A 25,190-nucleotide genomic window follows, 5' to 3' on the forward strand; every position below is an offset into this window, starting at 1 on the left:
CAGGAAGGGGGTTTAAGTGTCCAGTAATGAAGTGGTTAAAGCGGGGGTTCACCCTAAAAAAAAAAAAATTTGAACATTCCATCTAGCATAGTAGCGTGAGCTACAGTATGCCTTTATTTTATTTTTTTGCGCCGTACTAACTGTGTAATCCCGGAGATAAGTTTCAGTCTAGTAGGCGTTCCTAGTCAGAGGGGAACATGATTGACGGCCTGCTATGGCGCGTCACGCCTCACGGAAATAGCCGAAATAGGACGTGGCTCTTCACGGCGCCTGCGCAGTCAGCTCCGATGTCTGTGCGCAAGCGCCGTGAAGAGCCGAGTCCTACTCAGGAGGCGTTACGCACAATAGCTGGCCGTCAATCATTGTCCCCTCTGACTAGGAACGCCCATTCCCCGCGGGGAGCCTGAAATTTATCTCCGGGATTAAACAGTGAGTACGGGGCCAAAAAAATAAATAAAGGCATACTGTAGCTCGCGCTACTATGCTTGATTTAATGGTAGAATGTTGTTATTGAGGGTGAACCACCGCTTTAATATTATTTTAATTTTGCTATTCGTCAACGGCACAGGAAATAATTTAAAAAGAGTTCATTGCGAGTTTACAATGGTATTCTTAACTAATAAATTTTGATTTGGGTGATATTTCAGTATGAAATGCACAATTTTCCCCCCTCCCCCTCAAAAAGAGACATTTTTATGAAGGACCATCTGAGAGCGTTCTGATGACACTACTTATCAGTTCCAGTGTTCATATTGTCATGAGACAAACGTTTCACTTTTCAGGTCACCAAATCCAATCCAGATGTGAAGAACATGATGAGGACCTGGACACGGCAAGCTGGATATCCTCTGGTGACGGTGGCGAGGAAGGGGAAGGAAGTGTCAGTGAGTCAGAAGCGATTCATACGAGCTGTAAATCCAGCCATTGCCACTGGGAACTCCAGGTGTGTGCGCCGCCTGGTTATATGTTGCTTTTCATTGTTCTTGACATGTTTGGCAAATGTTAATTGTAGACTTGCAGCCTTTTTTTCCACTGGAGTAAATGTGAGGAAAATATGTGTTTAGATCATGAGAATGCATACCCTAATACAGGGATATGCAATTAGCGGACCTCCAGCTGTTGCAGAACTTCAAGTCCCATGAGGTATAGCCAGACTCTGACAGCCAGAAGCATGACATGCAGAGGCATGATGGGACTTGTAGTTTTGCAACAAGCAGGTTGGTGGGCACTCTTAAAAGCAAGTTCAGGAAGATGTATTGCCGTCTACTGTGTACAGAGCAATATTATGCTGTATACAAAGCAGTGTATTTGGCTTATGAAGATGGGCATATGATTGTTTGTTTTTTTAGGGATCCTGCACAGCACTGTTCTTTTCTACGTTTCTTCCAAAAAGGGGCCACTCTTTGGTATGATGTTCTGTGAGCTTAACCCCTTGCCATCAGGCCCAATTCTGGCACTCCACTCCTACATGTAAAAATCATTATTGTTTTTTCTAGAAAATTACTCAGAACCCCCAAACATTATACAGTAAAACCTTGCATTGCGAGCATAATTCGTTCCAGAAACATGCTTGTAATCCAAAGCACTTGTATAGCAAAGCAAATTTCCCCATAAGAAATAATGGAAACTCAAATGATTCGTTCCACAACCATTTATTCATAGGTCCTTCAGTTTATAGTCCATATAAAAAGATTATAGCTATGTGATCGGTTGTATTATCATAAAATATGGCAGCCTCCCCAAAGGGTTTAGAAGCAAAATCCAGCAGGAGCCACAGAGTATTAAAGAGAAGAGAGGTGCCTATAAGTGTAGCAATATGTTGCTAAATGTTGTACCTTCATTAAATGTAACCATATTGCTACACTTAGAGGCGCCTCTTTTCTCTTTTATACTCAGTTGTGACATGACGCTACTCTTATATGAAGACATTGCTTGTATATCAAGTCAAAAGGTATTAAACATTTTTGCTTGTCTTGCAAAATGCTCTCAAACCAAGTTACTCTCAAACCAAGGTTTTACTGTATATATTTTTTTTAGCAGCGACCGTAGGGAATAAAATGGCGGTCGTTGCAAGTTTTACGTCACATGGTATCTGCGCAGCAATTTTTCAAACGCGTTTTAAAAAATAACCAAAAAATGGTTTCATGAATTAAAAAAATTAAAAAACACTAAAGTTAGCCCGATTTTTTTGTATAATGTGAAAGCTGTTATGCTGATTAAATAGATACCTAACATGTCACGCTTTAAAATTCTACACACTCGTGGAATGTCGCCAAACTTCAGTACTTAAAAATCTCCATAGGCAACGTTTTACTTTTTTTTGTACAGGTTACATGTTTAAAGTTACAGAGGAGGTCTTGGGATAGAATTGTTGCTCTTGCTCTAACGTTCGGTGATACCTCACATGTGTGGATTGAACGCCGTCTACATATGTGGACACAACATACGCATTTTCGGGGGCACTTTACTTTTTTTTTTATCACTTTTATTCCTTTTACAATGAATGTAAACATACCTTGTAATAGGAATAGGGCATGCCAGACCCCATATCTCTCCTCCAGGCTGGAAAATAAACTATCTTTGCTTTCCAGTCGTGCACACGGCAACATTTACAACTGCAAGGCCGGACGTGACATCATAATGCTGCGCTCGAGCCTCCGCAAGCCACCATCTGAGTTACGGTATTCTCTATGGTGCACTTCCTTCTATGGCCGATTCCTTTTCTGGCTCGCCGATTGCACGGATGAGCCGATAGAAGCACCGCCCGTAAGATCAATTAAACGGCTGAACTGTTCTTACGGTGCAGGGAATCGCCAGCTGAAAAAAATTATCTCTGGCATCATTCAGATATCCCCACCAAACATGCACATTCATGTTTTTGCACATTAGGCAGCCACTGCTTTAACAACAATGATGAATAATAGGCAGACAATATAGTTTAGGCAGTTGCACCCATGATGCAGTCCTTTGGTTTGCCATAGCAGTAGCTTGCACTTATACAGAGAGTGATTGTCGCAAGCAATGTCGTTGTACATTTTTTTGAGAGTGACCATCTCTAGACTGCATGTTTTTACTACATTTAGTTTATGAACTTACCAGTACATAGTTATTCATATAGATGAGAACTTTTATGCAGTGGTAAGCGAGGGATAATATAAATGCTGTACCTCAGATTAGTTACAATAGAACAAGTTGATAATTAAAGGAGAAGTACAGCCAAAGCTTGTTTGGTTGTACGTCACCTGTGGATCACTCCTGTAACCTGTTTTCATCAGAGTGCAGGCTGAAGCCATTGTCAGCTGATGTCACAGAGCCGGTCCAGGCTCAGGAAAGATTGTGCGCCCACAGGATCCGCCCATATGCCTGGACTGGCACCCGGCTCAGCCTCTCAGAAAACCACTGAGAGCCTGGGCTAGCCGCTCCTGCCTCCCCAACAGCCCAGCGCTCCAGTGAGTGAGGAGGGGGCAGAGCAGAGAGCCAATAACTGACAGCCACCAGCTCTCTGCTCAGGGAGCTCTGAGAACCGAGCGATCAGCGGTTTGATCATTTGGTTCTCAGTGTTAGAGCCGGTGGGGGACAGATGCAGCATCAGACCAATGCTGCATCCACCTAGGTAAGTATGATTAAAAAAAAATTAAATAATCGCATACTTTTTAAATTACACAGTCTAGGATTAGACAAGGATTCTTTTGTTAGAGTATATTGGAACTCAAAAAACCTCATAGAAGCTTTGCATGTAATTTCAGAAATTGTTTTCAATCTGTGTTAATCTATTGCTTTTATTAGCATAATAATTTGTCATTCTACTGTGAAGCTTCCTGTTTAGACACTGCGGGCCAGATTCACAAAGAATTGCCCTTGCGCAGCGTATCAGAGATACGCTACGTCGCCGTATCTTACCTGGCGGAATTTCGAATCCAGGAAGATTTCGCGCCGTAAGTTATGGCGGTGTAGTGTATTTCTCGGCGCGCATTTCAAATTGGGCGGCTAGGGGGCGTGATTCATTTAAATGAAGCGCGCCCCCGCGCCGATTGAAGTGCACATGCTCCGTTTCGAAATTTCCCGCCGTGCTTTGCGCAAAATGATGTCGCACGGACATCATTTTTTGAACGTAGACGTGAGTTACGTCCTTTCCTATTCACGGACGACTTACGCAAAAATAAATTCAAAATACGACGCGGGAACGACGGCCATACTTTAACATGGCAAATCTGTCTATACGCCACGAAATAGCAGCTTTAACTATACGCCGGGAAAAGCCGACTAGCGACGACGTAAGAGAATGCGATGGCCACGCGTACCTTCGTGGATCGACGGAAAAAGCTAATTAGCATACCCGACATGGAAAACGACGCGAACTCCACCCAGCGGGCACCGAAGTATTGCACCTAGATACACCGGCGTACTCTCACTGTGAATCTGGCCCTGCCTGTTTACAGGGTGACAATTGTTTCGCAGTTAAGCAATTGCATTGTTACTTTGTCACATGCACTCCCAGCGAAACCTACAGACAGCCATGCGGACACAGATTGTGCAGGCATGGTCTATTGTCGCCACAGCAAGCCAGTCCACACAAAAGGTGTGCAGACAACGCTGTATAGAGTGCCTGTAGACCGAAAGAGGCCTATGTAGGCTGGAAGGGATCAGCAGCATTGTGACACAAAAAATAATAAGAAGAAAAGGTACTACAGTATTTTATGAATTAAAGAAAAAATTAAGTATAACTGTGTGTACACCATTCTATTGCAAATTACTTGTTTATAAAAAATGCAAGTAAAGAAAATACTTGTTCATAACCACCAGCAAGATACCATATTTTATCATCTCCATTTTATTCTCTGTCTACAGTAGTTTTACAGATCAATACTAGTGACCTAGTAGAATACTAGTGGCTTCTGCTACCCATGTGCTTTCAGCTATATTCTGAGCTGCTTCTACCCACGGTTTGGACTTTTCCCACATTCCATTAGGAGAAAAGCAAATATACTCATGTACACAAGCCCTAAAGCTGACATAGAGAATATGGATAAAATGTGGTCAGCCCATGTCATGTTAGTCATAGTTATTTAACAGCTGGATGGCTTTATATGGTGCATGGCAGGTTTATATATGTACTATTTTATTCCTGACCTTCATAGCATGCATTGCATATTTCTAGTACAACTTCTATTTAGATGGCTTACTAACTAATCATTTTTTTTTTTTTTTTTTATATAGTACCATATGGCATGTACCTCTATCCTATACCTATGGTCCTTGTGACGGAACTTCTTGTGAATCGGTCCACTTACTCAATCAAACGGAGGGTGAGTAATATATATATATATATATAAGACTCATGTACCCCAATAAAATTAAATAAATGCAATTGGCCTTCTAAGTAAGTAGTAAGTGCTAGTTTTTGCTTTCTATACATTTTTTTCCTCTCCTTGTGTGTGTGTGTGTGAAATTGTGCACCACCTTGTATGCGGGAGAACCGATTATAATGAACTTTGTCTTCTCTCTTCTGGCCTCCATGTTCATTAGTCATCAAGGGCAGGTCAGCTTTTAGCTTGGTATCTGTAGGAAAATCCTGTGCTGGATTTTTTTTATTTTATTCTTGGCATTGCATATGGCTTTAATTTTAATAAGTGTATCCTCGGCTTTCTGAAATGAGCATGTGATCTGTTGATAGTTATAGACAGGGTAGAAAGCTTTCAGCTGATGCATGTTCTACCACATGGTAAGCACCCAAATCCATCTCACCCTCCCTCCCTCTGCACATAGTTATTTTTTAACATGTGATGTGTATATCTTAAAAATAAATAAAAAATCTATTAATCACCTCTTAAATATCTCTGTGTTGCTCCTATATTTAGGTGTTGACTTCCTCCCTTTTAAATGATTGTGCTGTATATTTTTAATCAATAGTATTAGTTATGTTGCCCTTGGTAACTAGTGTGTTCTGATTTTTGAACTGCAGAAACATGGAACTTGGTCATTGTGGACCACAAACTATTTGGAGGATTTGTGTTTTAGTTTTTTTGTTCAATAGAATGGAGAAAGATTAGAACCCCTCTGTTTTCATTGTTGTCTGTGTCCATGTTAGGGAGACTCACCCTCTCTATTTGTCCTGTTTACAACATTAGCGTTTAAAGTGAACGTAAAAGAAAATCCCAGATTTCGGGTTGTCCTCATAAAAGTAATAGAGGTGAAATCTTCCAATGGGGACATTGGTTCTGGTGACCTGGGGGTCCCCAAGGATTTTTCCTTAATTTTCAGGATTTCCTTTCACTTCCTCTTTGGCTATGGACAGGAAGTGAAGGAAAACTGGGACACCGATAATGAAAAAAATCTGACAGGGGTTATAACCCTCCCTTACTCTATCCAAAACTACCGCGGGTATGGCAAGGGCCTACAGGATTTAATTCTAAACAGTGTCTCTCTCCCCATTATATACATTTTGGAGACATGGAAACTAAACGGCAATGTATATAAATATGCATTTCTTTACATATAGGGCTGGATAGCTCCTTCAACTGCTGGAATTGTATTGCTATCTAAAGGTTTGCTCACACAAGCACTGTTCTTGTAGAAATATTTCTACTTGACAAATATTAGGTAGTCTTATATATACTGCATGCATTTTCCACCAAAATTTTTTCAGTATATATTGTTTCATTTCAGCAAATAGTACCGTATTTTCCAGCGTATAAGACGACTTTTTGCATCTAAAATCATGCCCCAAAAGTCGGGGGTCGTCTTATACGCCGGGTACCTGTCTGTCAGACGGTGGGCATCCATTATTCAAAAGCCGCACCTCCTCCTCAGACTGTTCCGTGATAGGCGGAACACTAATTTTCCCAGCAGAGCCTCTGTTCAGTGTTCCGCCTATCACGGATGCCTTCTCATCCTCGGACGAGAGGACATCCGTGATAGGCGGAACACTGAACAGAGGCTCTGCTGGGAAAATTAGTGTTCCGCCCATCACGGAACAGCCTGAGGAGGAGGCGCGGCTTTTGAATAATGGACGCCCGCAGCCTGAGAAACTCTGCAAACAGGAGAAGGTAGGAAGATCGTCGAGGCCGGCATACTGGCACAGTGAGGGGTCATCTTATACAGTGAGTATATCCCAAAACCAGCATTCTAGCTGGAAAATTAGGGGGTCGTCTTATACGCCCAGTCGTCTTATACGCCGGCATATACGGTAAGTTGTGTTTTAAATTTTGCAGCAAAACCTCTTTCATACATTTGTCGTCTAAAAAGAGTTGTGTTAACTTTTCATATATAAAAATCCTGATGTAATTGGATCACAAGTAGCAAAAACATTGTGGACTATTGATTGACCTCTTCTCTGAATTGAAATCGTAGTTTTGGATCGACTGACCCATTATTCTAAAATAAATGGCACTTTCGAATCTGATCGTTCGTGCACAGCTTTCATGAGCTGATCACGACCATTCATGCAAAATTATCCAAAGGGACAAACACAAATGTTTTGCGTACGATACCAGAATGAACAATGTTTGTTTAATCAGTACAGTATTCGTGGATAAAAATCGCAAGACCACCCACGCATGCTCAGAAATGAGAGAATACAATCCAGTACATCACTTCCAAAATTGTATGGGAAAATAGACAGGAAATAAACTTCTTAAAATTTAAAATAGAAAAACGAAGCAGACACTCATTGGATATTAAAGGCCGTGGATGTTTATTATTGGTTTTTAAATAAATAAATAAATGGATAGATAAATATAAATAAATTAATAAATAACTAACTAATGGGTAATAATAATTTAAGATAATAATAAATATATATAAATAAACTTTAGCAAGCCTAGCCACTACGGCTCAGGCTGCAACAAATATACCCACTCCAATGTAAACAAAGCACTGAGCAAAGAATAACATAAGCATAAAATCTCAACCCTTTTTTTTTTTCTTTTTTTTTTAAATATAAACTTTATTTAACGACTCGTCCCCCTCTGCAAAACACAAAGGTGACCCGACCACATAACAACACCCGCGACATAAGTAAACACAAAAAAATGGGGGGGGTGGGGGAGAACACCACAGTTCTTCTGTCTCTGAGGCGACTGAGCTCCGGGACGACGGAACCCTCTTTAAATAGCCCTAAAATCAGCTGGTTCAAACTAGATTTGAACACTTTGCGCGGGCTTTTCTCTGTTGCTAGCCAGATGTCCTAGCAAAACTGGATCTAACCTGTCAAACTTCAGGCGGGCTTTACAGGTCACTGAGAGGTCACTCTACCTTGTCCCCTCAGACCTGTGAGCCCGCCAATTAACCCCTTAAGGGAACTATATTCCAGGAAAAATGATGCCCTATCCTCCCGCCATTTTCCCATGAGGAAAATGGGGGCAGAGGCTGCCATATCCCTTTTCCCTTCATTCTGTTGACGAGAACTTACGTAACCTCTTCATTTTCGATATGAGACCAGCTTCCAAAAAAAAAAAGTTCAATCATTTGGCCGATATAGCATGTATGAGGTTTAATGGTGTTTGAGTAACTTAGGATTTCATCATATGATCTCTGCAGATAAAATTGTTCTCCAAAGTGAGCCATCCTGGTTGAAGTTTAACGTGAAGATGACTGGATACTACATAGTGGATTATGGCCCAGAAGGCTGGAACGCTCTCATTGATCTACTCCAAAATAATCACACTCTTCTAACTGCAAGTGATCGAGCCAACTTGATCCATGACATATTTGCTCTGTCTAGGTAATAACTGATTTGCGGTTCTCTTATGTATGCTGTTTTATTTTATTCATCTAGCTAATGAAAGGCAGACAGCATTCGTAAAATAAATGTGCGCTTTTCACTTTAACTCTGTGATAAGGAATGATTTATCGCTTGTCTTTTAATGTATTTTTTGCTGTCTGCCAGCAAAATGTTTCATTGCTTATTGGAATGTTGTTTGTATTTCATACTGGACAGGAAATATTCACTGACCTCAAACTTTCTCTGGACGTTTTAGTTTATGGCTGATTTATTGACATTGCTAAGTGAACAAATCTCTGCATCTTGTGGTTTTTACTGTGTACACATCTCTACTAGCCCAGATCCTGATACACTTCACTTACAATTATTAGATTAATATTCTGCTGCACTAATAACCTGCATATATATTCATCCTGTAATTCCCAAGCAGCACAGTTTCTTTAACCACTTAAGACCCGGACCATTATGCAGGTAAAGGACCTGGCCCCTTTTTGCGATTCAGCACTGCGTCGCTTTAACTGACAATTGCGCGGTCATACGACTTGGCTCCCAAACAAAATTGGCGTCCCTTTTCCCCCACAAATAGAGCTTTCTTTTGGTGGTATTTGATCACCCCTGCGGTTTTATTTTTTTGCGCCATAAACAAAAATAGAGCGACAATTTTAAAAAAAGGTCAATATTTTTTACTTTTTGCTATATCCCCCAAAAAATATAGAAAAAAAATATTTTTCCTCAGTTTAGGCCGATACGTATTCTTCTACATATTTTTGGTAAACAAAATCGCAATACGTGTTTATCGATTGGTTTGCGCAAAATGTATAGCGTCTACAAAATAGGGGATAGTTTTATGGCATTTTTTTTTTTTTTACTACTAATGGCAGCGATCAGCGATTTTTTTCGTGACTGCGACATTATGGCGGACACTTCAGACAATTTTGACACATTTTTGGGACCATTGTCATTTTCACAGCAAAAAATGCATTTAGAATGCATTGTTTATTGTGAAAATTACAATTGCAGTTTGGGAGTTAACCACAGGGGGCGCTGATGGGGTTATGTGTGACCTCAAGTGTGTTTACAACTGTAGGGGGGGGGGGTGGCTGTATGTGTTGGTTAACGTTATCGATTGTGCCCCCCTATAAAAGGAATCACACGATCGATGACGCCGCCACAGTGAAGAACGGGGACCGATCGTGGGACTCCAGCGGCGATCGGGTCCCGGAGCTTCGGACCAGGTCGCGGGCGACCCACGGCTGGGTACTAGCACAGGACGTACCTGTACATGCATGTGCCCAGCCATGCCATTCTGCCGACGTAAATGTGCAGGAGGCGGTCCTTAAGTGGTTAAAGGGCAACGTACCTGTATGTGCTTGTGCCCAGCCGTGCCATTCTGCCAACGTATATCGGCGTTGGGAGGTGGTTAAAGTAAGCCCAAGTAAATCACAGGATGTATAATAAAAAAAAATGCATAGGTAGAGGTTACCTTTCGTGAAGAATGCATGCCAAAATGTCCCAGAATTACAAGTGGTTTAAACTGTATGCAAAACTTCCAGTAAAAGGGTACCTTGGCTCTGACAGTTCCCAAGCATACTTTATTGCATTATGTGGTTCGAGGCCTCATTGACCAGTGTAAAGACTTAAAGTGAACCTGCAACCAGGCTATGGACATTTGACATTTGACATTAAAGTGATAGTAAAGGAAAATTCAAAACCTGTTACTTACCTGCTCTATGCAATGGTTTTCCACAGAGCAGCCCTAATTTTCCTCGTCTCGGGTCCCCATAGGCGCTTTGGGCTCCTCCCCCTGCTGATTGCCCCTTATAGCTCATGTGTGCCCTCTCCCAAGCCATTGACACAGAAGCAGTGCTCAGCCCCAACAGCAGTGGGAGTTGACCCAGTGAGGTGGGAGAGAGATGAGAAATCCGCTGCTCTTGTGCACATCACTGGATCAAGATTGTGCTCAGAAGTGTTATGTGGGAGCTGAGGGGGAGCTGCACACAGAAGGTTTTTTACCTTAATGCATTCTACAGTATGCATGAAGGTAAAAAAAAATCTTCAGCCTTTAGAACCGTTCAGCCCCCTGTTTTACTCACCTGAGCCCTGGAATGTCCCACAGCGAGGACGCTTTGTCTCTCTGCCCTGGGTTCTCGTCTCTTGATTGGAAAGATTGATAGCAGCGCAGCCATTGGCTCCCGCTGCTTTCAATTAAATCCAATGACGCGGGCCGTGCCGAGTCCTGCATTCAGCGGCTATGGACGCCCAATGATGAACTTGGGTGCGCAGCCGCAAGGTAACCCCCCGGAGAGCACTTCTCCTAGGGGGGTTATCTAATGTGGGGAGGAGCCGCGAGAGTTGCCGGTGGACCCCGAGAAGATGGTGTTCGGGGCCACTCTTTGCAAAACAAGCTGCACAGTGGAGGTAAGTATGACATGTTTGTAAAGGTTTGATTTTTTTTTTAAATAACAATCACTTTAATATAAAAATAGGGGTTTTGACTTTTTGTTAAAAAATTTTTTATTTCCAGTCACCTAAAGGTGATTGGACTTTGGCAAAACTAAAGCGTTATAACCCCTCCTTCCAGCAAGCCTCAATTTTTAGCAATTTTTTGCAACTCAGGTGTTGTACATTTTTACTCTACTGAGAGAAGCGAATGAAATTTCTGTAGAAATTTCTACATCAAGCTTCTGGCTACACTGCAGCCAACTTCAGGTGCTTGGTCAGTGGCAAAACAGTTAATGCAACCCTCATATACTCCCTCCCACTCTCAGCAAGCCTCAGCTTTTTTAGCAAGAAATTGGAGTGAACCACTGAAACAGAGAAGAAGAACCCGTGTCCTGTACTGTACTCAAAAATACTATCTTCTTAATCGTGCAGTGCAGGGTACAGGGTTTAGACTAACAGGGACCCCCGAAAGTCTTAGGGTACTCAGGAGATAATCATAGATTGAGCTACAAAAGCAGTAAACGAGAGCAGTGGCAGGATGGACATGGAAAAAATGGCTCCAAATATAAATTAATAGCCAACTCCTGCCTATGTGACATATTAGAGTGGCGCAGCACTTGTCTCATGGCTACGATACACAAGTTGAGCTCTAGCAGCCCACTCTTTAGCCTGGGGCACAAACAAAAGCAACACAGCCTGTGCTTCCAACAGCCTAGATAGATGTAGAGGGTCACAGCCCATACTCCCATGTGAACCAGGAGGAGTATCAATGTTACAGCACCCCGGGACCCTAGTTTAAATGGCAAATCTCTGACTTGCCTGCACCCCCGGCAACAGGCCAAGAAGATATTGGGGAACAGTCCCACCCAGTCGTCACTCTTCTGGGATTTGTACTCCTAGAAAGTCCTTATTTACAGGGCTCCACCAGCTGATGGTCCACAGCCTTGAACTTGTATAGCAACCTGCAGCTGACTCAAGGTGTTTCACCATGTGCCAAGGTGCGTGCCTAACACAGGATCCAGTGCCTGAAAGGAAGACAGCATTGCTGGCTAAAATACAACCAGAATCATGACAGAAGAATCTACAGTCACCAGTAAATAAGCTATAATGAGATGATGTTGAACACCTAAGGAAGCTAGCAAAACAATTAGTCAGGTTATATGGTTACTGTTCCAACAACTCTGTTTGCCAGTGTCCAATCACCTAATAGTGGCTGCTTATAATAATATAGTCTAAGACCAAACCTGTGTCCTGTACTGTATAGTTAAAAAATTAGCTTTGAAACAAGCTATCACTGACCTTTACAGCTGCTGTCACTGTGGAGTAAATCATCCTCAAAACTCAAAGAAGAAGCATGCTTGTCCTTCAGGTCATTTTCTGCGCAGCTCAGCACATGCTACTCCACAGCCTTCAAGACTTCTAATCTCTAATGTGAACATGAAGCAAGCTGTGGTAAGGGAGAGCAGGGGTTACTGAGCTGCTGAGAGAATTATTTGAATAACTTCAGTTTTTCTGCTGTGAACTTTTAAAATGAAATGCTGTTCTCAAGATGTTTGACCACTAAAATAACATTTTTGGCACAGACCAGTTTGAAATTTTTGTTATTTTGCAGTTAAACATTGCCCAGTAAGGCCAACAGTCTGTTTCTATAAATGGGCCTAATTCAACAACCTAGGTTTTATGTGCCAAACACATATGTATTTTGTGCTTTTTACACCGTTTTTGTTCTTGCTTTCTAGTGTAGGTAAGGTTAACCTGACAAAGGCGATGGATCTCATTCATTACCTTGTGAATGAAACAGACATTGCTCCAATTAAACAGGCAGCTGTCCAGGTTTCGCGCATTCAAGATCTTCTAGCTAAACTTGGTTACAAGGATATGGCTTATCGATTGAAGGTATGCCACCTATTTTCTTCTGTTTTATTCTGCTGTATATACAAGATGTATAAAATAGAGAGAGAGACTGGTTCATAGCAGATAAATGAAAAGGTAGATATTGCATTGCTTGTGGAAAGTTTTATGGGAAGGCATTTACCTGTTGTGTATGTTGCTTCTTCCTTTTTATATTCATCTGTCTTTATGCATCCGGCATAATAATGTAGAGCGCTCAGTAGACCACTTGCTCTTTTTGCCATAACTCTGTGAATCTTCTATTGACACCTAAAAGCATGGGTATAAAATGGCATACACCAAACCAACACAGGGGGTTATTTACAAAAGGCAAATCCACTTTGCACTACAAGTGCAAAGTGCATTCGGAAGTGCAGTCGCTGTAAATCTGAGGGGTAGATCTGAAATGAGGGGAAGCTCTGCTGATTTTATTATCCAATCATGTGCAAGCTAAAATGCTGTTTTTTATTCTCCTTGCATGTCCCCCTCGGATCTACAGCGACTGCACTTCCAAGTGCACTTTCAGTGCAATTTGCACTTATAGTGCAAAGTGGATTTGCCTTCCGTAAATAACCCCCATAGTGACCTCTCCAGCAGTTTTTAGATTTGTCATCCAGATATGCCATTGAAATCGGATTTGGCAAAGTAGAAAAATAAAGTATTTTTATTTTTTTAAACTTTTATTTCAGAATCGTCTTGTGGACCTACTAAATAAACTTATAGACAAACAGACATGGAGTGATGAAGGATCTTTGTCTGAACAAGAGTTGAGATCATTACTTTTGAAATTATCTTGCTCCATTGGACAGGATAACTGTATAGGAAATGCCACTGAGCTGTTTAACCATTGGATGAATGGAACACGGTAAGGCTTGATTTCTATATACCCATATGAATGGTAGAATGGATTACACCTTATTTATCAAATGTAAAGGGGAAGCGTTGTCTCAGACTGTGTCTGTCTGAGTTGCATAGTAGCAAGTTAGGTTTTTGCTTTCATTCTACTGAAATGCACTGTAAAAAGAAAAAGAAGCATCTGATCGGTTCCTACAGTCAACACAGACTTTCCAAGACAACCTCTCGCTAGTTCTTTTTATGAACCCAATAAAAGTAGTGTGCAGGTAAGGACATATTAATTATGTATTAAAGACTACATTCTCTGTAAAGTGCTGTGGATCTGGTGACCGCATTGTACAGATGAATAAAACATGTGAACTCCATTGTACACCTCATTACATTACACATTAATTTCTACTGGTGGCTGAGCTTTACGCTGCAGTTAAAAGCAGCATACATTACAGCTAAAGCATCTATACTTTAAAGCATCTAAAACTTTGCAAACTGCTTTTAAAAAATCTTCACTGTAGTTCAAATCATTTACCTAAATTAAGATTCCATACTTTTTATTTAGAGAGTTTTCTCTCATACAAGCATTTTTGCCAAAGGTAACCCTATATAGTTCAAGCCTCATTCAATGGTTGTATATATGGCTATTGAATCAAAGAAGAAGTCTGTTCGTTTTATGGCCTCCCCTACACGGGCTATGGGAAATTCCCAACACCAAGCCAGAGGACAATTGGACTGAAATGGTCTTAAGCCTCCATAGAAAAGGAGGGGTTAAAACTGCGCCATAGCACCCAGACTCGTGAGTTATAAAGTCAATTGGGAAAATCAGGGTTTGGAAAAAAGAAAGTCTATAAAATCTTTCCAGGGATTCCACGATACTGATGTATGGAATAGTGGATCCCACCCAGATGGTCCACAATTTTTCCGTATGTAACTTGGTTGCCAGAGTCATGAGCTGCTTACCAGATCATAGACTTAAATCAGCGGTCGACTGTGACCCAGCCGCGGCCTTTGAGGAAAGCAGGGGGGGGGGGGGAGCCCACTTCCTAGATGTATCAATCTCTCCCCTGAGACACAGAGTTATAAGCGACGGTCCACCGTGATAAACAGCACTCAAAGTGTGAAATCCCACCACCGGTAATAGGAGCAGCTTACCAGAACTTCAATCATAAACCACAGTCGGCTGTGACCCAGCCGCGGCCTTTGGGGAGATCCCACTCCCTAGATGGAAGCACCACTTGCACCCTCGGTAATATAGAATGGTGTCACCGCACAAAAAAGGAAACAGCAAACATAGCGTAATTCCGTGGGATAGGATATTTAATAAAACAATAAAAGTATAAAAGGTTTACTCACATTTGGAGAAAAACATAAGGAGCATTTGAATTTGCCGGCCGGCATGTATCAGAGCAATGCCCGTATACCAAACGTAATGACGTCACCGCACGTCCTCCCAGACGCGTTTCGTCATTAGACGTTATCCATAGTTTGTTTATCCTGGCAATTATCTTATTACCTCTTAGGGGTCTGGAACGGTTAACACACTGGATGACTTTTTTCCACGTTGACTTTACTATGTATTAACTAAGATGTATGTTAAAGTGGAGTTCCACCCATAAATATAACATTACATCAGTAGTTTTAAAAAAATGTCATTAGTCCTTTACAAATTATTATTTTTTTTTTTTAGATGCCTTCAAAGTGTTGTTGCTAGGCAGAATAGTTAATCTTCCCACTTCCTGCACCTAGGTGCCTAACCTACACCGCACAGACTCCTGGGAATGTAGTGGGTGTAACTTTCCAGGAGTCTGTGCACTCCCCAGTCTCAAAGAATCATGTGACTTGGACAGCACAGGTGCTGAAACCTGATCTGACACTGCTTGTGCAGCACTGAGCATGTGCAAGGCTGAAATCCAGGAAGTCATACAGTCTGGCTTCATGATGCCCACACTTAAGATGGCCCCAGTCAATTTCTATTTTATAAAGTGTCTAAATGCTGTAACAACCTAACAAAACAGACCTTAGTTTACAGATTAACTTTACTAGAATACATTAAGCTTGTGTATTACAGGGAGCTGCGGTGGCTCAACGCGATTGGCACTGCGCTGACAAGCCATTCACCTCTGCAGCTAGGGGTTCGGATCCCGGTCTCGGCTACATGTGAATTGAGTTTGGTGGTCTCAGCCCGGCTCCCGGTGGGTGTGCTATGCGAGGTAAGCCTGCACTTAGTACGCCCACCCCCCTCCCACAAAAACCACCACACCTACACACGCACTCGAAATTGGGTTAACACACACACACTTTGACCACGCGGTCTCTAAAAGAGAGGCGAAGGACTAACGGGGCTGGTTGAGCGGGCTAATCCTCTCACTCCCTTATATAGGGAGTCCCTCTGTCCCGTTGGGCTTCAAAGCGGAGCAGGTAGGGCGGGCTGTGTGGGAGGACCCCCTCACACACCCGCCATTGCCACCCGGGGCATGGAGAAAGGTGGCAGATTGCCTCTGGGGGAGGCCTGCCTTCTCCCAACTCCTGCAGTCCGGCTCCTCTCTCGAGTACACGCACAAAATACACTTAAAAAAAAAAAAGGTTAAAAAAAATAATTGTGTATTACAGGGGTATTTATATTTAAAAAGTGAAATTGTGGCCGGAACTCCGCTTTAACTAACAAGGATATAAATCCACTTGCGCTCTGGAAGATCGTACCCCCTTCATGGCCAGACCATTTTGTTTCTATTCGGCACTGCTTTACTTTACCTGGTAATTGCTCGGTCATGAAACGCTGTACCCAAACACAATTTATATAATTTATTTCACCCAAACACAATTTATATAATTTATTTCACACAAATAGAGCCTTCTTTTGGTGGTATTTTTATCACCACTGGATTTTTTTTTTTTTTGCAATATAAACGAAAGACCGAAAATTTTGAGGGGGGTGGGGAGGAACAAAATATTTTTTACTTTGTGCTATAGACATATTTAATAATAAAAAAAAATGTCTTCATACATTTTGGCCATAATATATTTATACAAGTGGTAAGGAGAATACTGCGCTAATGAGAAAATGAAAAAATAAAAATTGAAAAATAGCTAATAAAAGCCAAGCTCCGACACATACAAAACATGTGAAACCATGCAAAAACAAAATATAAAAGGATAGAAAGTTGCGCTAAATATAATGAATGAAAACCCTGTGATGGCAAACAAAAGACAGGGGTGTGTATCTCAAGATACAAAAACCCTTGCTGGTATCAGTGGTTAGTCTAAGTAAATCAGGTGTGATTATTAAACTTGTATAAATGAATCGTGGTATCTGAATAGATCAAATGAAACATATAAACCACACTTAGTGAACATAATGTGAATCCTGAAGGTTCAAAAAACGATCAAAATGGGGAAACTAAAAATAATAATGATATACACAACAGTGCAGCAAGTGTGAATTATCAAAAATGTGTAAAGATCACACGAATGCTCCCTGAATTTTTTTAATACAATTGAATACAGTTCAATGGAAATAAGATGTGAAAAAAAATAAGTCATTCCGATTGTGAAAATGTCAAATTCCAAAATAATTAACCACTTAAGTACCCCTTCATGCCGATATACTTTGGCAGAATGGCACAGCTGGGCACAATCAAGTACCTGTACGTGTCTCTTTAAACCCGGTCCTAAGCTCCGTGCTGGCAGGACCCGCGGAACCGATCGCCGCCGGTGTGCCACGATCGGTCACCGGAGCTATAGAACGGGGAGAGGTGTGTGTGTGTGTAAACACACCTTCCCTGTTCTTCACTGTGGCAGTGTCATTGATCATCTGTTCCCTGATATAGGGAAAGACGATCAATGATGTCGCATGTCCAGCCCTGCCCCCCTACAGTTAGAAACACATATGAGGTCACACTTAACCCCTACAGTGCCCCCTAGTGGTTAACTCCTAAACTGCAATTGTCATTTTCACAGTAAACAGTGCATTTGTATGCACTTTTTTCTGTGAAAATTACAATGGTCCCAAAAATGTGTCAAAATTGTCTGATGTGCCTGCCATAATGTCGCAGTCACAAAAAAAACACGCTGGTAGCGGCCATTGGTAGTAAAAAAAAAAAAAACGCTTATTGAGATTTTTTTTTTACCAAAAACATGTAGAAGAATACGTATCGGCCTAAAGTGAGGGATTTGTATATATTTTTGGGGGATATTTTAAAATGGAATAAATTATCCATCATCTTGGAGGTAATACACTATCCAAGTTTTTATTTCTTTATTACTGCATCCCCAATTGGAGAAGCATTTGGCCCCTGCAGAGATTAGGAGATCCTGTCTTTCCAACATACAGAGGAAAGTTACCAGAGGCTAAGGAGGTGATCAAACACTGGTCCAGTGACATCTTGGGATCATCACAAGACCCTGCATGCGCTGTAGACCTTGCCACTAGCGGAGGTCCATCTTATCTGGTAAGGTTACCCATTTCGTGTGACGTTCATCACGGGGAGCAACCTTACCTGCGGTGCTGGTGGATTTACTTCTGTCATCTTCATTATTGCCTTCTTTCAACACAGTTTTTTTTTTCTTCCCTTCCTTAATTATTTTGGAATTGGACCTTTTCACAATAGGAATGGACTTCCTGCTTACTTTTTTTTCACCATATATTTATATTCTGCTACATGTTTATGATCAAAAAAAAATGTATATTGGTTGGTTTACATGAAAGTTATAGTGCCTACAAACTATGGTGTATATATACTGGCCTATTTTTGTTTAAAAAATAAATTGATGCTACTAATGGCAGTGATCAGCAACTTATAATGGGACTGCGATAGTGTGGTAGACAATCTTGCACTAACTGACGCTTAGTTGAGGGGGCTGGACTAACTAACATCACCAGGGTCATTATTACAGTGGTAATACTAAACACTGTCACTATACTAGTCACGTTGGCCGGGAAGGGGATAAAATCTAGGGTGAGAAAGGGGTTAAATATGTGCCTAACTATGTGTAATGTGTGCTGCCTTTACTACTAGAGCTGTTTCTCATCCCATTTTTGTAAATATTTTATTATCTTTTCATGTGCAAACACTGAAGAAATTACACTTTGCTACAATGTAAAGATCATGCTCTGCTTCAGTATGTCACAGTACATGTTGGCGTTCATGGTTCTCTCAATTAACGTAGCTCCCCAGTGCCGGCAGCACTCATGCAGCCCCAGACCAAGACACTCCCACCACCACCATATTTGACTGTAGGCAAGACACACTTTTCTTTGTACTCCTCACCTGGTTGCGCCACACGCTTGACGCCATCTGAACCAAATACGTTTATCTTGGTCTCATCAGACCACAGGATATGGTTCCAGTAATCGATGTTCTTAGTCTGCTTGTCTTCAGCAAACTGTTTGCGGGCTTTCTTGTGCATAATCTTTAGAAGAGGCTTCCTTCTGGGATGACAGCCATGCAGACCAATTTGATGCAGTGTGCAGTGTATGGTCTGAGCACTGACGGGCTGACCCCCCACCCATTCAACCTTTGCAGCAATACTGGCAGCACTCGTATGTCTATTTCCCAAAGACAGCCTCTGGATATGACGCTGAGCACGTGCACTCAACTTCTTTAGTTGACCAGGGCGAGGCCTGTTCTGAGTGGAACTTGTCCTGTTAAACCACTGTATGGTCCTGGCCACCGTGCTGCAGCTCAGTTTCAGGGTCTTGGCAATCTTCTTATAGCCTAGGCCATCTTTATGTAGAGCAACAGTTCTTTCCAAATCCTCAGAGTTCTTTGCAATGAGGTGCCATGTTGAGCTTCTAGTGACCAGTATGAGAGAGTGAGAGCAAAAACACCAAATTTAACACACCTGCTCCCCATAATTAACCTATTTAATTATTAGTTGTTTTGGTAAATGTCTGCATTTATACCTAAAACCATTACTTTAAAACCCATATAAGCTTTAAAATGTTAATGTATTTTCAAAAGTAGTATTCAAAATTTCTAAATTCCTGGCTTTTATTAAAATAATAGTTAGTAATCATGCCATGAAGATGGACTCCCTGTTACAGGGTGATAATGCTTTAGCCCTGTCTGCCCAATGTTTTTCGGTGCCACAAGATTCCATGCTAACACACAATACACAGGCTTGGTCCACTGTTGTTGCTATAAGGAAACTTACCATGAGAAATGCCATGCAACCATCGCTGGAGTGCATGCATGTAGACAGAAAGTGGTTCACCAGTTCTCATCTATAACAAAGAATGAAAAGAAGGTGAAAAGTAGTACCAAGAATATGAAGATCTTACCACATAACTGAACTGGAAAGCAGCTTAGTTTGTTAAACACGGGATACATCACTTATGGGTTTTAGGCTCATCCCGTTTTTTTCCACAGTTTGGTTTGGAGGTAAATCCTTCCTATTGGTAATTCTCTGCCAACAGGATGGCATAGAATACTGTTAGTGTTACTAAACACAGGACCCTGCATTCACTATATCTGGTCTTCCAGAGTGCAGAGAACATGGAAATGCAATAATTTTAGTAATTATAAACTGCTAAATACCTTTTCTAAGTAGCAGTAAATAGCAGTCTTGTGACTTCCATCAGTGTCTGGTTAAAGCTTGTGCAGGGAGTTTTTATTCTACTCTGACTGTCCTATGAGGCTGTATGACCCCTGACTTTCTGTCTGCACAGTGCTGATCACATGCACCCTCCCAAGAAAAAGCATGTGCAGAGTGCCTCCTAGGCTCTGTACTATCCGGAGATAGATTGGGGGCTGTGGAAGAAGGGGAGGATCAGAGTAGACATAATCAAACAGTCTTTTTACACAATGCGCTGGATTAACCCCTTAGGTTCCACAGTAAGTATAACAAGCATGCTTTACTGCATATACCGTATTTATCGTGGTATTGCGCGCACCCCTAATGTGGACTTGAAATTCTGAAAAACAGAATGTTATGTTATAACAGCGAGGGGAGCCGAGCATGGCCGAGTGTACTGCGCTCGGTATATGTCGGCGGCCGCGTTCAAACAGCGCGGGAAGCGAGTATCGGCGTATATCGCACACCCACGGTTTTTCCCTGATTTTAAGGGCAAAAAAGTGCGCGGTATACGCCGATAAATACGGTACTTATAATTTACTGTTGTGGGTTTAGTAACACTTTAAAAATCCAGTATCTATATAAACCTTGTTGGTGGGATTGTTGGCTTTTATGAAACACAGCAGTATTGCTACTTATAGGCAGCTCATGTTTATTTTTTCTCAGTCTTCCAACATCGGTCATGAGCATTGTATTTAAAGTTGGAGCTCGCACAGAAGAAGGATGGGAGTATCTCCTGAAAATGTACAGCGTGTCCTTATCTGAGGCGCAAAAGATGAAAATGCTGGAAGCTCTTTCAACTACGGACCATGGCGAGAAATTAATCTGGTATGTCAATATTGTGTCCTATTAATATTCAGGATTTATTTATTAATCTGAATGTACTACAGCATTGGTAGGTGCATATATGACTGTGAAGAACTTCTCAGCTCTCAAACTCAAATTGCTCCACCACGTGTGGTTTAGGGGTGCACTCACCAGATCCACATGGCTATAAAGACTATTGGCACGATGGATGGGACTAATTGATTCATTAACTCCAGAAACATACAGGGACATCGCTGGTTATACCCCAGTATTGTTTTTTAGAGCCGGCGACCGCCTCTCTTGTATAAGCAATGGGTGCGGCTCACCAGCCACTCGACTGCTATTACAAGCAGCGAGAGGGGGGTGTCCTTCTTTGGTCTCTCCCGTCCCACCAAGAGGAGACCAGCCGGCGTGTCTGCCCAGCTGGCCAAACAAAGCTGCACCTTTGATCGGTTGTTCCTTATAGTAAACAGGAAGCAATGACATGACATCATTTTCGCTTTACTCGGAAACTATCGGCGCCAGCTTTTGAAAATCAAAAGCATGCAAAAATACAGATCTTGGTGTTTTGAATGCTTTTAGGTGCAAATGAGGGATTTGGGGTCTTTTGCGTTTCGCACTATAAATGAGTGCTTAATCATAGCTATGAAACGCATAAGCTGTTTTACTCCCGTGTTGTGTGCTGTGACTTGTAGTGCAGTTTTCCTTTTTTTTAAATAAAGACAACCATCAAGGTTTTTTGGAGTGCGGCTGTCTTTTTCCATTTGTTGCCTATGCTAACTATGCCTTAAAGTGGTTCTAAAGCCTCAAAGTTTTTCTTACCTTGGTGCATTCTATGCATTAAAGAAAAAATCTTCTCTGCTTCAGGATCCCCCTCCCCAGCCCCCCTTTTATTCTTAACTGGGCCCAATCTGAAACATGATAAAATAAAACACAAAAACTTGAATTTCTTCTTTTTTTTGCACCTTGTTGCTTTTTAAAACCCTAACAATGAACGTCTCCTATTTCCTCCAATTGGGTCTGTTATGATATATCTGTTAATATATCGAGAATTCTGTAAGTAATTTTACTACATTTGTTGAATAATTTTTTTTTCACAACCTAGATAATTATGATTTATCAGTGACAGAAATATATGATTTGCCTTTACATTTAATATGTCCATTTGGTTTTAAATTGATTTTATGTAGAACGTTGGTCTTTCAGCTCTGCCAGTGAATGTATCAGCAAACTGACATTTCCAGTAGTGTAAATATTTCCCCTGGTAGATCAAATGAACTCCAGATGTGCTGCAATTTGTGGGAAATTATTGATGTCATGTTTCATCAAGTCGTCTTTATCTACCAGGAAATGTCATTAAATGCAGCAGTTCTTCATATGCAGCATTGTTTTATCATATAGAAACAATGTTTGTGTTCACTGCATTGATTAGAAATGGTCCTGCTATTAAATATGGTAGAATCTATAAAGCTTAGGCGTCTTGGATAAAGCATGCAAAGACTTTATGGATATCTAGATAACAGCTTTGTAGCTTTGGAGCTTCAACATGCTTGTTCTTCAGCAATGGAGTCTTGCACGGTGAATGTGCATACAAGCCATGGCGGTTGAGTGCATTAGTTATTATTTTCTTTGAAACAATTGTACCTGTTAATTCCAGGTCTTTCTAAAGCTCTCAACAAGTGGTCCTTGGTTCTTGGACAACTCTTCTGATGATTCTTTTCACTCCTCTATCTGAAATCGTGCACGAAGCACCTGGTCATGAACAGCTTATGGTGAAATTATGTTCTTTCCACTTTTGGATTATGGCCCCAACAGTGCTCACTGGAACATTCAAAATCCTTCTGTAACCAATGACATCAGTATGTTTTGCAACAATAAGGTTGCAAAACATACTGACTGAACCAGCTGATATTAATTTGCACTGACATGGGACAGGATTGATTTCTAATTACTGATGGATTTCAGCTGGTGTCTTGGCTTTCCATGACTTTTTGCACCTCCCTTTCTTGATGTGTTCAATACTTTTTCCCTGTGTTATTCCATTTTATTACACATAATTTAATTTTGGAACTTATTTGTTTTGCTTTATTTGTATATATGGATTGCATGGTTTCTTAACGACTATATGGTGAAAATTTAAGGACTATAGCACCTTTAGAAATATATTTACCTAGAAAACTGGTGACGTGTTCAATACTTGTATTACTCGCTGTATACAACATCTGTTTTATTTTTAATTTTTTTATCATGCCTTAAACAATCGGTTATATTTTATTTTTAAATTATTGCATTACAGCATTGCCTCGTGTAGTGTTAACATTGTTTTGTATGCCAGGTTGATGGAGGCTGGTCTTCGTGGAGATGTTATAAGATCACAGGATTTTCCAATTGTTGTTCGCTTCATTAGTGAGAATGTTCCTGGATTTATTTTGGCTTGGAACTTCGTCAAGCAAAAGTGGGATGACATCACTCAGAAGTAAGTACAGCAAAGGGGTTCACTACACTCTACACTGTAACGTAGCTAAGGCTCAGTAGTTGGTTACTTTTGGGAACATTTTCATTTAATAGCTATACTGTGGATGTTAATAAAAGAAAAAGATAAAATTTACCCTGTTGCTGGAAATACATTAAAGAGGTCATCAGCCAAACAGCTGAATACACAGTTGAAATACGTATATGTGAATTCTTTCACCTGTTACAATAGTGGTTCTCAAGCTTTTTTTTTTGAGATCGGGCCCGGTAAATTTTTCCAAACCCTTCCATGACCCAACAATAATAAAAAGACATTTATACTCCACTACAATAAAATTGTGGGACTGATGCAAAATTAGTATTTCCTTTTAATTGTACGAGTATAAACATTTTTCATGTGCCTAATGCCAGCTATGAATGTTTATTCATTTACCTTGCTGTCCATTGCAGGCACTGGGCACGCAGCACTTCTGTCCAGCTGCAGATAACTTTATTATCATTACAAGAACATACTAGTGACAGATAACAATAAGTAGGATCAGACGGCCCTATGTTTTTATATATACATTGGAAGAGAGAATATGGAAGGGTAGCCACAGTAGTGCACTCTTGAATCGGGATGTTGCTGCCGCAATCAGCAGACATCTACATCTCCAGCACACGAGGAGTATCCCTTGGCTTATGAGGGTGCTGTTAAATTCTATACCCATGCAGTGCTAGGTGTGTCTTTCAGTATTGGTCTCCCCCCACTTACCTATGCTTTTGCTGACTCCCCTGGATTTTGTGTTATCACTCCAGTCAAGGAGAGTGAGGGGGTGGGCTGCCATAGGTGGAGAGGGGACACTGGCTCCTCCTTACAGTCCAACACCCAACCTCGGATTCTCAGGACACTATGAGAGCAATGGCGCATCCCTAACACTGGGCTTACAGGGAAATGGAGGATGGGGATTTTGGTTCAGAAAGTGCATGCAACCCAGTAGCAGACTGTGGCCCAGTGGTTGAGAATCACTGTGGTAGAAGGTCAATACTGAGCCAATCTTATGGTTCACACACCCTGGCCACTGCGCATAGACATGGTAGTGATATAACTTTTGCATCTTCTAGTGTCAACTTACTGTTCCATTGGACTGAGGGTTCCTCTCTGTGCAGCTCTGCTCTTTCACATAGACCTGGACATTGCTCACTTCCAGAGCAGACATTCTTCATAATGCTGTAACCATGGTCCTAGTTTGTAATATCAGAATGGTGTTGGTCAATGAAGAATACTTTCCTCACTACTTGCCTGACCAGCAATGAGACATACACCGTGCTTCTCCTATTTCCACACCATTTAGACTGAAAGTTATGGGGGTGTTCTATATCTGCTCTTTGTGAATTATAAACCATAAGAGTATATCACAATGGCTAGATCAGATGTACTGTATCTGTCTGTCTG

At 41.3% G+C, this 25,190-nt stretch overlaps 1 protein-coding gene across 1 annotated transcript in view; it reads left to right on the forward strand.

Moving 5' to 3' along the window:
* The window catches only part of LOC120931284 (leucyl and cystinyl aminopeptidase), a 149,702-nt gene that overhangs the window by 115,536 nt on the left and 8,976 nt on the right, over nucleotides 1–25,190 (forward strand). The window contains exons 10-16 of the mRNA XM_040342571.1: nucleotides 783–943; nucleotides 5,218–5,306; nucleotides 8,539–8,722; nucleotides 12,904–13,060; nucleotides 13,744–13,919; nucleotides 21,143–21,304; nucleotides 23,619–23,759. Of these exons, the coding sequence (XP_040198505.1) occupies nucleotides 783–943; nucleotides 5,218–5,306; nucleotides 8,539–8,722; nucleotides 12,904–13,060; nucleotides 13,744–13,919; nucleotides 21,143–21,304; nucleotides 23,619–23,759 (1,070 nt within the window). The remainder of the gene's footprint in view (nucleotides 1–782; nucleotides 944–5,217; nucleotides 5,307–8,538; nucleotides 8,723–12,903; nucleotides 13,061–13,743; nucleotides 13,920–21,142; nucleotides 21,305–23,618; nucleotides 23,760–25,190) is intronic.

This window comes from Rana temporaria, chromosome 1 (genome assembly GCF_905171775.1).
Source record: "Rana temporaria chromosome 1, aRanTem1.1, whole genome shotgun sequence".
Classification (NCBI taxonomy): domain Eukaryota; kingdom Metazoa; phylum Chordata; class Amphibia; order Anura; family Ranidae; genus Rana; species Rana temporaria.